The sequence below is a fragment of the Bombina bombina genome, chromosome 10, assembly GCF_027579735.1.
Source record: "Bombina bombina isolate aBomBom1 chromosome 10, aBomBom1.pri, whole genome shotgun sequence".
Classification (NCBI taxonomy): domain Eukaryota; kingdom Metazoa; phylum Chordata; class Amphibia; order Anura; family Bombinatoridae; genus Bombina; species Bombina bombina.
In genome coordinates, this window is record NC_069508.1 from 213,962,681 (window position 1) to 213,974,884 (window position 12,204).

A 12,204-nucleotide genomic window follows, 5' to 3' on the forward strand; every position below is an offset into this window, starting at 1 on the left:
CTGCTTTTTAACCCTAACTCACAACTCGTAATCTAGCTGATATATAGCAATAACTGTAATTAACATGATATTAAAATACAAAAATTATTTCTAAACATTAATATTTCATACCAATATACTTACTACCCTTGGTCTAATTAATATTAAATATAAGGATAAATCTCTTTTTAAATCATACTATGATATAACTATAGTTTTAGAATACCTTGAATTAAAACATTAAAAATATAGAGCAACCGTATACATCACCAAATAAACCAATTTGTAAATTTCAGCTTTTTCAGATTAATCCAGTTCACCGTCATCAATAAGAGGTATATGCAATTTAGAGAATAAAAGTTTTAGGCCCAATGTTGCTTTCTGTAGAGACTGTGTTCCAAAGGCAGCAGTTGTGAGTCAGTCAAAATTCCAGCCAAAGACCCCCTTTTTTTCTCCTATGCATGATCTTTTATCAAGTGATAAGCCAGCATCTATTTTGTAATCATTGATGAACCTTTTGAATACGCCCCAAATGGATGCTTGTCCCTTCATTGGCTCTTGCAAATGCATGTATTTTAATAACTGCCAACCCCTTTTGACTGCAATACCATTTCTGCACTATTGGTGGCAGCAGACAACCAGAAATGCAGTCTCACCATCAATACTGCTAACCGTAAATACAGATTCTTATATATATATATATATATATATATATATATATATATATATATATATATATATATATATATTTATCAAATGCCTATTTCTATACACTTATAATCTCCTAGTTTTAATAACTATATGTTCCATACATGCCCCATTTAATACCATTTAGTCTGAGTATTTTCATACTAAACATGATATACTACTTATAATATTTTAGAAAATGAATATTGTCATCTTTCCCAGTTATTATAAATATTGTATACCTGTGGCTATCATTTTAATATTTAGTGTCTGGAGAATATTCATAGGACATCTTGTTGGTTTATTACATGTATGAAAAATAAAGAAACCGATGTTGTTATTTTGAAATAAGTCAAACATTTATAAATATCAAATGCAGTTATTTATTTTAACTCATTATATCCAACACAGTATGTAACATGTGATGTATCTCTTAGATCATTATATATATTATTCAGGCAGTCTGCGGTACACATTAAATATTTGAAAACTGTATAGATAATTTGTTTAAATTTTAAATCCTCCAGATTCTTATGCTTTCAAAAAGACATAGGTTTCAAAGTAGATTTCTCTGCTCTTCTATGGAGACGGCCGTCAGAACTTCATGTATTTGAACTAAGTGTGGGGTAATTTAACATCTATATGATAAGAGCTACATCCTCTGAGAATCTTGGTATACTCAAATATCAGATAAGACTAAGCGACTGTTGTCTACAGGGGGTCTGTAAATCTATTACCCATCTTGGGCAGGAAACCCATATATGGGCACATAAATCTGAGGACTCCATATGCTAACATTTACTTTGAAGTGGCCCATCGGTCTTATCTATACAAAGGTCTTAATCCTTTGCTCTCCTGTGTAGCCAGGGAAAAGGGGGGTTGTGTTACCCAGCTCAGCGTTTATTCACAATGCAGCCAACAGTAATCAAACTGATACAAACAGCTTCATATATAAATGAATTCTTTGGTGTAGATAAATATATATATATATATAATTTAATAAAACTCACAGATATCCTAACAGTTATGTGTTTATGTGTTATAACGATTGGACTGTTTTTTTCCCCCCTTTCAGAAACGTTGCCCTAAGGAAGAAATGCTTTGGCATGGGATTTTGATAACTGTTTTACACTGGGGTAAGTTTACCAACTCTCTCTGCCAACATATGTGTAATATTTAATGCTTTTGAGAATGTCAGTTGTGTCAGCCAAAGGGAAATAAATTGTCCTTATCACATATATGCCTGAACAGTTTGCTTTTAACGCAACACTGTAACCAGGAAATATTAATGGCAAAATCTACAGCGTTATAGGCTAAAAGCATGAATCATTTAGTAGAAATTGTAAATATTAGGTCTGACAAATTTTATATAACTAATATCAGTATATGGAAATAATTTGTTACATTATAATTCAGCCTTATGGAATATATTTAGCAACTGAATAAAAGGACAAAAATAATATGCTGAATTATGGGGTGACAGAACTTTTAAAAATTTCAGTTACAAAAAATATTAGAATTAATATTCCAGTTAATGATATCTTTGTGTTTAAAAATGGTTGCTTTTTTCAAATGAAATGAAATACAGAATATATGAGGAGTCCACAGAAAAAGTGTAATAGGAAGGTAATTGTGCTGTGACTTATAAAGAGGACGAATTACCCATAAAAGTCTAGATTACAAGTGTAGTGCATAAACATTACTACAATCAATAGTTATTTTTTTATCAAACTGTTGTATAAGGCACTAAAAACATTTCAGACTCTTTAAAGGGGCACTAAACCCCCAAAAAACATATCTGAAATCGCAAAATGAAAACATTTTATATAATTTTTTAATTTACATTAAGTTTCAAAAAATTACCATTTAGTAGAAATCATGGGCGAGATTACATATACGGCGCAGTCTTCAGCGTAACTGCTGAAACTCCCGTTGCCCGTAATTTCCCCTCGCACATCGGGGAATCACATAAACCTCGCCGGCAGTTCATAAGGTTCAGTAAGTCGGATAAACTAGCGATGTCTAAAAATGTGCGTAAAAACAAATTTCTGGAGTCGCAGTGATTTACGGCACGTTAGAAAATGCAGGCACCTAAGAAAATAAAAAAATGTTAAATCTCCTGTAAAAGTCTAACACACCTCCCAAAAATAAACCCGACACGTAAAAACCCCTATTTTCTTCCTAATTGATAAGAGTCCACAGCTGCATTCATTACTTTTGGGAAATAAGAACCTGGCCACCAGGAGGAGGCAAAGACGCCCCAGCCGAAGGCTTAAATACTCCTCCCACTTCCCTCATCACCAGTCATTCTTTGCCTTTCGTTCCAGGAGGTTGGCAGAGAAGTGTCAGAATTTGTTTTGTCTCCTATGGAGGGTACTACTCTTCGCAATGGGCAGGAGTTTTAAGTAGCCCTATAAGCTTCTCACTGAGGGCCTGGGAGAAAGTTAGAGTCCGGAGATGCAGGGAGAGTTCTCTTTTGTGACACCATCCTGACTCATATTAACAGCTCCTACAGCAATCGGCGTTGATAAGTTTCGCAGACAGCTTTTTCTCTCAAGTCCATGTCAGGAGCGATGATACGACCTGTCACACTTGAAGGGCCGTCCGTGTTCCTGTTCCACGGTGTAGATTCTGGTAAGATCGTTCCATTTTTTATTACATAATGTTATCACAGAAGACAGGGTCACAGTGTGGCGCCTTTTATCTTTATAGAATCAAGGGTTAATATCTCCTTAGGGGGGTTATTGAACAGGGGGGAATACTAATCATATGTTTATTTGATTTTATGCTGCTTTATGTGTGAGAAGTTATGGGCTCTTAGGCTGTTATGGATTATACAGGTTTCACCTTCACTTTAAGAGCCATGCAGCTTACAAGCTTTCTCTCATAGCAGGGACGGTCCTGCATTGTGCACTATGTGATTCATTCCCTCCTTTGTGACTATCAGAGAGGAGTCATACATCTCTGTAGTGCCACAGCCATTGGGGTATAGAGGTGTCGTTATTTATTAAAAAAAAGAGGATGTTTTGTCTCTCTAGTTCTCCAGTTATTGCACTAGTGATGGAGGATTTGGTTTCTTTAGAGGGCACTCCCTCTATTCCTAAAGAGCAATTCCTGTTTATATGGGGAGGAGGCCCTAGTTCCCCCTCTCAATTATGTTCCATTATTAATGTGATAATATCAAACATGTTTGATATCACGGAGCCGTCCACCTCTGAGGAGTTGTTGTTCAGTGAGGTGCGTACCCTACATTGTTATCTCTATACACATGCAGTTTTCCCATAGCATTGCTGATCCTCCATCTAGATGAGGGCTTTTTTCTCTAGGCGTTACTGCACAGTTCAGACGGCGGTGTCTGCGGCCTTAATGTTTTATCTCGCCCTGCTAACCGCAAGCGAAAGGTTACATATTGCACTCCTTCCCAGAGTACATCAAATAATCTTTGGATTTAACTGATAGGGTTATTCAAGGATGAAGTTCTTTCTCAGACTTCAGAGTATGAACTTTCTGGGTCAGAGTCTGCTGCCTCTCAACCTCCAGCTGTGGAGGGACCAGACTAGTTTTAGGAATTTGTGCTTCTTCTAAAGGAAGTTTTTGGTGAATTCAGGGGTTACAGAGGTCACATTGCCTGATGAACCTTTATTTCCTAAATTGAATAGAGTTTGAGGACAGGGTGGTACCTTTCCTTCCCTGCTCCTGTTGTCCCGAGTATTCCACCTTGGACTGTACAGTTCCCTGCGGGTGTGACTGTTCCTGAGTGTTGTGCCTTTCGTTATAGAATTGCGCGCCTTTGCGTGTTACTCAGACATGTTTTTTCAGTTATTGAACGACCCTATCCTTATCGGATACAGGAATACTCAGTCTGCTCTTCGAATGGCACACCTCATTAGACATGTGGGGAGGATGTAATCTCCTGATTGTCCATGTATTGAGATCTTTTCCAGTTTTTTTGGAAGATCAGGGCTCCATTTGGCTGGTCCTGCGGTAGGCCTGTTTCTTTTTGGGCATTAACCTATGGGTTGCCTTGTATTTAATTTCATCTGATATGATGTCCTGTCTGTTTTCCTTCTTCCCCTGTGAGGGAGGATTTAGGCGGCTTGACGGTTAGGACCCAGATTGCAGGCTGGTCCTGTTTGGGTTCAGTTCTGTCTGGTAGCTGTTTGGACACGTGGTGCTGCTCTGCTTGGCTGGTCCGGTAGAGGCGCAGAGTGCTCATGTTATCCTCTGTGTTCAACTAAGCATTCTAGAGGACTGGTGGGTCCGTGAGGCAGAAAGGATTGTCTCAGTCCTTATAGCCTTCAATTTGGATGACTGGGTCAGTGGAGTTCTGCTGCGTCTCTCTCTCTCTTGTGTCTGGGGTTGTCAGACCCTAGAGCTCCTTCCCATGTAGTGTAGGGTTGGTGGGCTTGTGCCCTCTTGCCGCTGAGTGGGGCGGTTTGGCCTTTTTTCTTTTGAGGCCCTGGGAACTGTCCTTCTGGACTTAGTTCTCAGCAGCTAGTAGTTTATTGGGTAGTTCAGCTGCCTTGCAGCGGATGGGTTGCAGAATGTGAACAGCTGCAGCTATTGCACATTGACTGTGTACTGTCTAGCTGTTTTTTTATGAGACCTTTTGGTCTTCCTCTGTTGTCTCCATGTGAGTTAGGTCTCCTTTTAGGGACCTGGGTTCCCCTCAGGGATATGATCGTTCCCTGGGGATGCTGTACGTCTTTTTCTCTCTATGATCCTCTAATTGTATGGAGGTGTTGCAGAGACCAGGCTTTACTCGAGTGATTGTGGCCTCGGGGTATCCCCTTGCTTGTTGTCCTGTGGCTTTTTGAAAGTCTATGGGCTCGAGTGTCGTTGTATGACTTTTAACGCCTTAGCTCCTTTGGAGCATTAGACTTTGGCAAGGGGTGGTCTCTTCCTTGGGTCTTGCGAGTTATCTCGTTATCCGGGTTGATCTGGATATTTCATTGATATCTCCCTGTGATCTGTTTTTTTACATCAGACAGGGTGTTAAGTTCTCAGATATTGTTTGTTTAAACAATTGGGGGCTCGTATCTGTTTTCTCCCTGGTGCTTCTGATTGCTGAGGCTTCGCTCAGTGTATTCCTTTGTGGAGTTGTTGCCGGACTTTTTTGGCACTAGGGCTGGTTCCAGGTTCCCCAGTTCCTGGGAACTTGGACTATGTCCTTTTAATTGGACTAATTGACCTGGTCACGGTTGGCCAGGTTGTCTGAGTGCTGGTTCTCATTTTGCTGGACTTACGCCTTTATGGTCGGTTTCCCTTGGTCAGCTTGCTGTGGTAACCTTATGGATTCACTGCTCTGCAGGCGAATGGGTTTGCAGTGTCTCTGCTGCAGCCATTGCACATTGGATGTGTGTTAGCATGCTAATTCCTTAGGGGGATTCCTTCCAGGTTCATCTGCATTGGAGATTGATCTCTCCTTTAGCCTGTTGCTTTGAGTCTTGTGGGCAGGTGCTCTGCCTTTTTGGCCCCATCCCTTTTCTTAAGGTGGGGGTCTTATTCTCCTTCTTATGGAGGTGTGGTCTTTTTTCTAGGGATTCTCTTGGATTTAGGAGGTTGGAACTGAGAGTTAACCTTTCAGAGAGGGGTGTTTTTCTCTGGGTTGTTACGTTTCATTTGGAGTCTTGCTGGCTCCGTGTCAAGACTATGGCGTGCCTTTTGTTAGATTACTTTGGGTCTACGGCCTTGTCATCTGTTTCTAAGGAGTCGGGTTGGCACCCATGCTCTGTTGGGATGGCTGTGGCCATTCTTCTGCTTGTTTTTGAGCTGGTGTTGGAGTTCTTCTGTTCTGTTTTCAAGACCTACTGATGCTTGGGCTGGCCCGGTTGGGAGTGGGTTCTGGGATGCGTTGTCATCTTTAGGATCTAGGTTGGCTGTAGCTAGTCCCCTGGGTTTACAAGCTGAGGGTCCCGGGTTACCATTCACCTTCAGGTTCTGGGTGTAACCTTTCTCTCTCTTGGGGGTGCAGTGGGTCTCGTTGAGGTTATGTGCTTTCCTTTTTTGGAGCCCTGTGTGTGGGTTGCCTGGAAGTGTGCCCTCTGTCTGGGAGTTCTCCTTTTGCAATCTGTTCTCTTGCTGGCCGCTTTTTACTTCTCAGCAAGTATTCTTCTGTGTCATCCTAATGATGGCTGCGTGTTCTTGACTGAGGGTTTTTTGTCTGGGTTTGTTACACGTTCTTTTTTTGTCTGAATCCTATAGTATTCTTAGTTCTGATGATGTGAGGACTCTGTCTTCAGTTGTCTTTCAGTGCTTTTGCATGATGTTGAGAGAAAGGTTTCTCTGTTTCGAGGCCCAGTCCTAAACCTCTGGTTTCTGCTTGGCCTGGGCATAGCCTCCCCTTGTCTGTCAGGACCCATTTGGGTCTTTGTGAGCTGGGCTCCCTATTGAGGGCTTTCCTTTTATGGATTTGTGGTGACCTTTCAGTTCCCCATTGGTTCTTCTTTGCCTTATCCCTTGGTGAGGGACCACCTGTTGAGCAACGGTGTCTCCTGGAGAACTGTTGGCTCAGTTGAGTCCGATTTTGCGGTCTCTAGTTAGGCTTCTGGACTATCTGCGGGTCAGTGCCCTTGGGGCTTTTCCTTTTTAAAGTTTTCTCGGCTTCGGACGAAGCAGGGTTTTTGTTGGGTAGTGGTTTCTGGCTTGGTGCCCTCAGAATGGGCCGCCTATTGTACCCTCCCGTTTTGGCATTCAGTGTCCTCTTTAGCTTGGGTATTGTTTTCCCAAAAGAAATGAATGCAGCTGTGGACTCTTTCCAATTAGGAAGAAAAACATAAATTATGCTTACCTGATAATTTCCTTTTTTTCCGTTGGAAAGAGTCCACAGCTCCCCACCCTTTTTTTACGTGGGGCATCTTTTTATTCTTCTGGCACCTTTTTTCACCCTGATATTTCTTCTACTGTTCCTTGTTCCTCGGCAGAATGACTGGGGGATGAGGGAAGTGGGAGGAGTATTTAAGCCTTTGACTGTGGTTTCTGCCACCTCCTGGTGGCCAGGTTCTAATTTCCCAAAAGTAATGAATGTAGCTGTGGGCTCTTTCCAACGGAAGAAAAGGAAATTATCAGGTAAGCATAACTTGTTATCCGCAATCCCCCCACATCGCAACTAATATTAAAAGTATTAACCCCTAAACCGACAACTCCCCACAACGCAATATATTAATTAAACTATTACCCCCTAATCCGCCATTCACCCACATCGCGATCTCACTAATATATGTTTTAACCCCTAACCCGCCATTCACCCACATTGCAATTAACCTAATTAAACTATTAACCTCTAATCCGCCTCTAACCCACATCGCAATTAGCCTAATAAATCTACTAACCCCTAAACCGCCAAACCCCCCACAACACAATTAACCTATTTAAATTACTAAGCCCCCTAACCTAACACCCCCTAAATTAACCCCAATTACCTAAATTAAAAAATACTAAGATACAATTAAAATAAAAAAAACTACTTTAAAAAAAAAAAACTAAGTTTAAATTAATCTAAAATTACAAAAAAATAAAAAAATCTAACATTACATTAAATAATAAACCAAATGATCAAAAATAAAAAAATTAAACCTAATCCCTATCGCCTAGCTTTAGAGTTCTGCGTTAGCCGTCCAAACCAGCGTTAGGGGGTCCTAACGCTGGTTTTGGCTGCCCGCTGGTATTTAGAGTCTGTCAGGAAAGGGTCTAACGCTCACTTTCCAGCCGCGACTTTTCCATACCGCAGATCCCCTTACGTCAATTGCATATCCTATCTTTTCAATGGGATCTTTCTAACGCTGGTATTTAGAGTCTTGGCTGAAGTGAGCGTTAGAACTCTAACGACAAAACTCCAGCCGCAGAAAAAAGTCAGGAGTTAAGAGCTTTATGGGCTAACGCCGGTTTATAAAGCTCCTAACTACTGTGCTCTAAAGTACACTAACACCCATAAACTACCTATGTACCCCTAAACCGAGGTCCCCCCACATCGCCGCCACTCTAATAAATTTTTTTAACCCCTAATCTGCCGAACGCACACCGCCACAACCTACATTATCCCTATGTACCCCTAATCTGCTGCCCCTAACATTGCCGACCCCTATATTATATTTATTACCCCCTAATCTGCCCCCCCCAATGTCGCCGCTACCTACCTACACTTCTTAACCCCTAATATGCCGACCGGACCTTGCCGCCACTATAATAAATGTTTTAACCCCTAAACTGCCTCACTCCCGCCTCAAAAACCCTATAATAAATAGTATTAACCCCTAATCTGCCCTCCCTAACATCGCCGACACCTAACTTCAAGTATTAACCCCTAATCTGCCGACCGGACCTCGCCGCTACTATAATAAATGTATTAACCCCTAAAGCTAAGTCTAACCCTAACACTAACACCCCCCTAAGTTAAATATAATTTTTATCTAATGAAATAAATTAACTCTTATTAAATAAATTAATCCTATTTAAAGCTAAATACTTACCTGTAAAATAAACCCTAATATAGCTACAATATAACGAATAATTATATTGTAGCTATTTTAGGATTTATATTTATTTTACAGGCAACTTTGTATTTATTTTAACTAGGTACAATAGCTATTAAATAGTTAATAACTATTTAATAGCTACCTAGTTAAAATAATTACAAAATTACCTGTAAAATAAATCCTAACCTAAGTTACAATTAAACCTAACACTACACTATCAATAAATTAATTAACTAAACTATCTACAATTATCTACAATTAAATCAACTAAACTAAATTACAAAAAAAAACCCCACTAAATTACAAAAAATAAAAAAAGATTACAAGAATTTTAAACTAATTACAACTTCTCTAAGCCCCCTAAAAAAATAACAAAGCCCCCCAAAATAAAAAAATGCCCTACCCTATTCTAAAATAAAAAGTTAACAGCTCTTTTACCTTACCAGCCCTTAAAAGGGCCTTTTGCGGGGCATGCCCCAAAGAAAACAGCTCTTTTGCATTTAAATAAACATACAATACCCCCCCAACATTACAACCCACCACCCATATACCCCTAATCTAACCCAAACACCCCTTAAAAAACCTAACACTAAGCCCCTGAAGATCTCCCTACCTTATCTTCACCACGCCGGGTATCACCGATCCGTCCAGAAGAGGGTCCGAAGTCTTCATCCTATCCGGCAAGAAGAGGTCCAGAAGAGGGTCCGAAGTCTTCATCCTATCCGGCAAGAAGAGGACATCCGGACCGGTAGACATGTTCATCCAGGCGGCGTCTTCTATCTTCATCCATCCGGCGTGGAGTGGGACCATCTTGAAGCAGCCGACGCGGATCCATCCTCTTCTTCCGGCGACTCCCGACGAATGAAGGTTCCTTTAAGTGACGTCATCCAAGATGGCGTCCCTCGAATTCCGGTAGGAAAAATCTGATTGGCTGATTGAATCAGCCAATCAGATTCAAGTTCAATCCGATTGGCTGATCCAATCAGCCAATCAGATTGAGCTCACATTCTATTGGCTGATCGGAACAGCCAATAGAATGCAAGCTCAATCTGATGGGGATATCGTGCACGAGCACGTTTTTGAAGCTGGCCGTGTCCGTAAGCAACGCTGGTATTGAGAGTTGAAGTGGCGGTAAATATGCCTCTACGCTCCCTTTTTGGAGCCTAACGCAGCCCTTCAGAGAACTCTAAATACCAGCGTTGTTTAAAAGGTGCGGGGGAAAAAAAACACGCGTAGCTAACGCACCCCTTCTAATGCAAAACTCTAAATCTAGGTGCATGAAAACAAAAAATCCCCACCAAAATAAAAACACCCCCTAATCTAAACTAAACTACCAATAGCTCTTGAAAGGGCCTTTTGTAGGGCATTGCCCTAAGTTAAACAGCTCTTTTACATTAAAAAAAATACTAAGCCCCCCTCTAACAGTAAAACCCGCCACCCACCAAACCCCCCAAAATAAAAAACCTAACACTAAAAAAACCTAAATTACCCATTGCCCCTAAATTGGCATTTGTGTGGACAAGGGCATTTAGCTTTTTTACTGCCCTAAAAAAAGGCATTCAGCTCTTTTACAAGTGCTCATTAAATCCCTAATCTAAAAAAAAAAGCCCCAAATAGGTACTCACCGTTCCTGAAGTCCGGCGGAGAAGGTCCTCTTCCAGGCGGCGGTGAAGTCTTCTTGGAACCGGCGACATCTTCCATCTTCACCCAGGACCAAACCGGTCCACGGTCGCCGGGCTTCAGTTCCAAGGTCATCTCTACTTCGCACTGGCTTGGTCCTGGTTGAAGATGGAAGATGTCGCCGGTTCCAATAAGGCTTCACTGCCGTCTGGAAGAGGACCTTTTCCGCCATACTTCAGGAACGGGGAGTACCTATTTGGGGCTTAAAGTTAGGATTTTTTTTTTATTTTTTTTTATTATTTTTTTATTTTTTAGATTAGGGCTTTAATGGGCACTTGTAAAAGAGCTGAATGTCCTTTTAAGGGTAGTAAAAGAGCTGAATGCCCTTTTAAGGGTAGTAAAAGAGCTGAATGTCTTTTTAAGAGTAGTAAAAGAGCTGAATGCCCTTTTAAGGGTAGTAAAAGAGCTGAATGCCCTTTAAGGGTAGTAAAAGAGCTGAATGTCTTTTTAAGGGTAGTAAAAGAGCTGAATGCACTTTTAAGGGTAGTAAAAGAGCTGAATGCCCTTTTAAGGGTAGTAAAAGAGCTGAATGTCTTTTTAAGGGTAGTAAAAGAGCTGAATGCCCTTTTAAGGGTAGTAAAAGAGCTGAATGTCTTTTTAAGGGTAGTAAAAGAGCTGAATGCCCTTTAAGGGTAGTAAAAGAGCTGAATGCCCTTTTAAGGGTAATAAAAGAGCTGAATGCCCTTTTAAGGGTAGTAAAAGAGCTGAATGCCCTTTTAAGGGTAGTAAAAGAGCTGAATGCCCTTTTAAGGGTAGTAAAAGAGCTGAATGCCCTTTTAAGGATAGTAAAGGAGCTGAATGTCTTTTTAAGGGTAGTAAAAGAGCTGAATGCCCTTTTAAGGGTAATAAAAGAGCTGAATGCCCTTTTAAGGGTAGTAAAAGAGCTGAATGTCTTTTTAAAGGCAATACCCATACAAATGCCCCTTTAGGGGCAATGGGTAGTTTAGGATTTTTTAGTGTTAGGTTTTTTATTTTGGTGGGTTTGGTGGGTGGGGTTTTTACTGTTAGAGGGGGGACTTAGTATTTTTTTTTTAATGCAAAAGAGCTGTTTAATTTAGGACAATGCCTTACAAAAAACCCTTTTAAAGGCTATTAATAGTTTAGTATTAGATTAGGAGGTGTTTTTATTTTGGGGGGGCTTTTTTATTTTTCTAGGGATAAGGTTTTTTTTTTTGATAATTTGGTTTATTATTTTCTCTAATGTTAGACCTTTTATTTTTTTGTAATTTTAGATTATTTTAATTTAATCTTAGTTGTTTTTTTTTTAAGTACTGATAGGATTTTTTATTTTAATTGTAATTTAGTATTTTATTATTTTATGTAATTTGGGATTAATTTAGGGGGTGTTAGGTTAGGGGTCTTAGTAATTAAATTAGGCTTATTG

General features: G+C 40.3%; 1 protein-coding gene across 1 annotated transcript in view; it reads left to right on the forward strand.

Annotated features, from left to right (window-relative positions):
* LEPR (leptin receptor) overlaps nucleotides 1-12,204 on the forward strand; it is a 484,020-nt gene that overhangs the window by 85,563 nt on the left and 386,253 nt on the right. Inside the window, exon 2 of the mRNA XM_053693687.1 lies at nucleotides 1,742-1,802. Coding sequence (XP_053549662.1) covers nucleotides 1,742-1,802 — 61 coding nt within the window. The remainder of the gene's footprint in view (nucleotides 1-1,741; nucleotides 1,803-12,204) is intronic.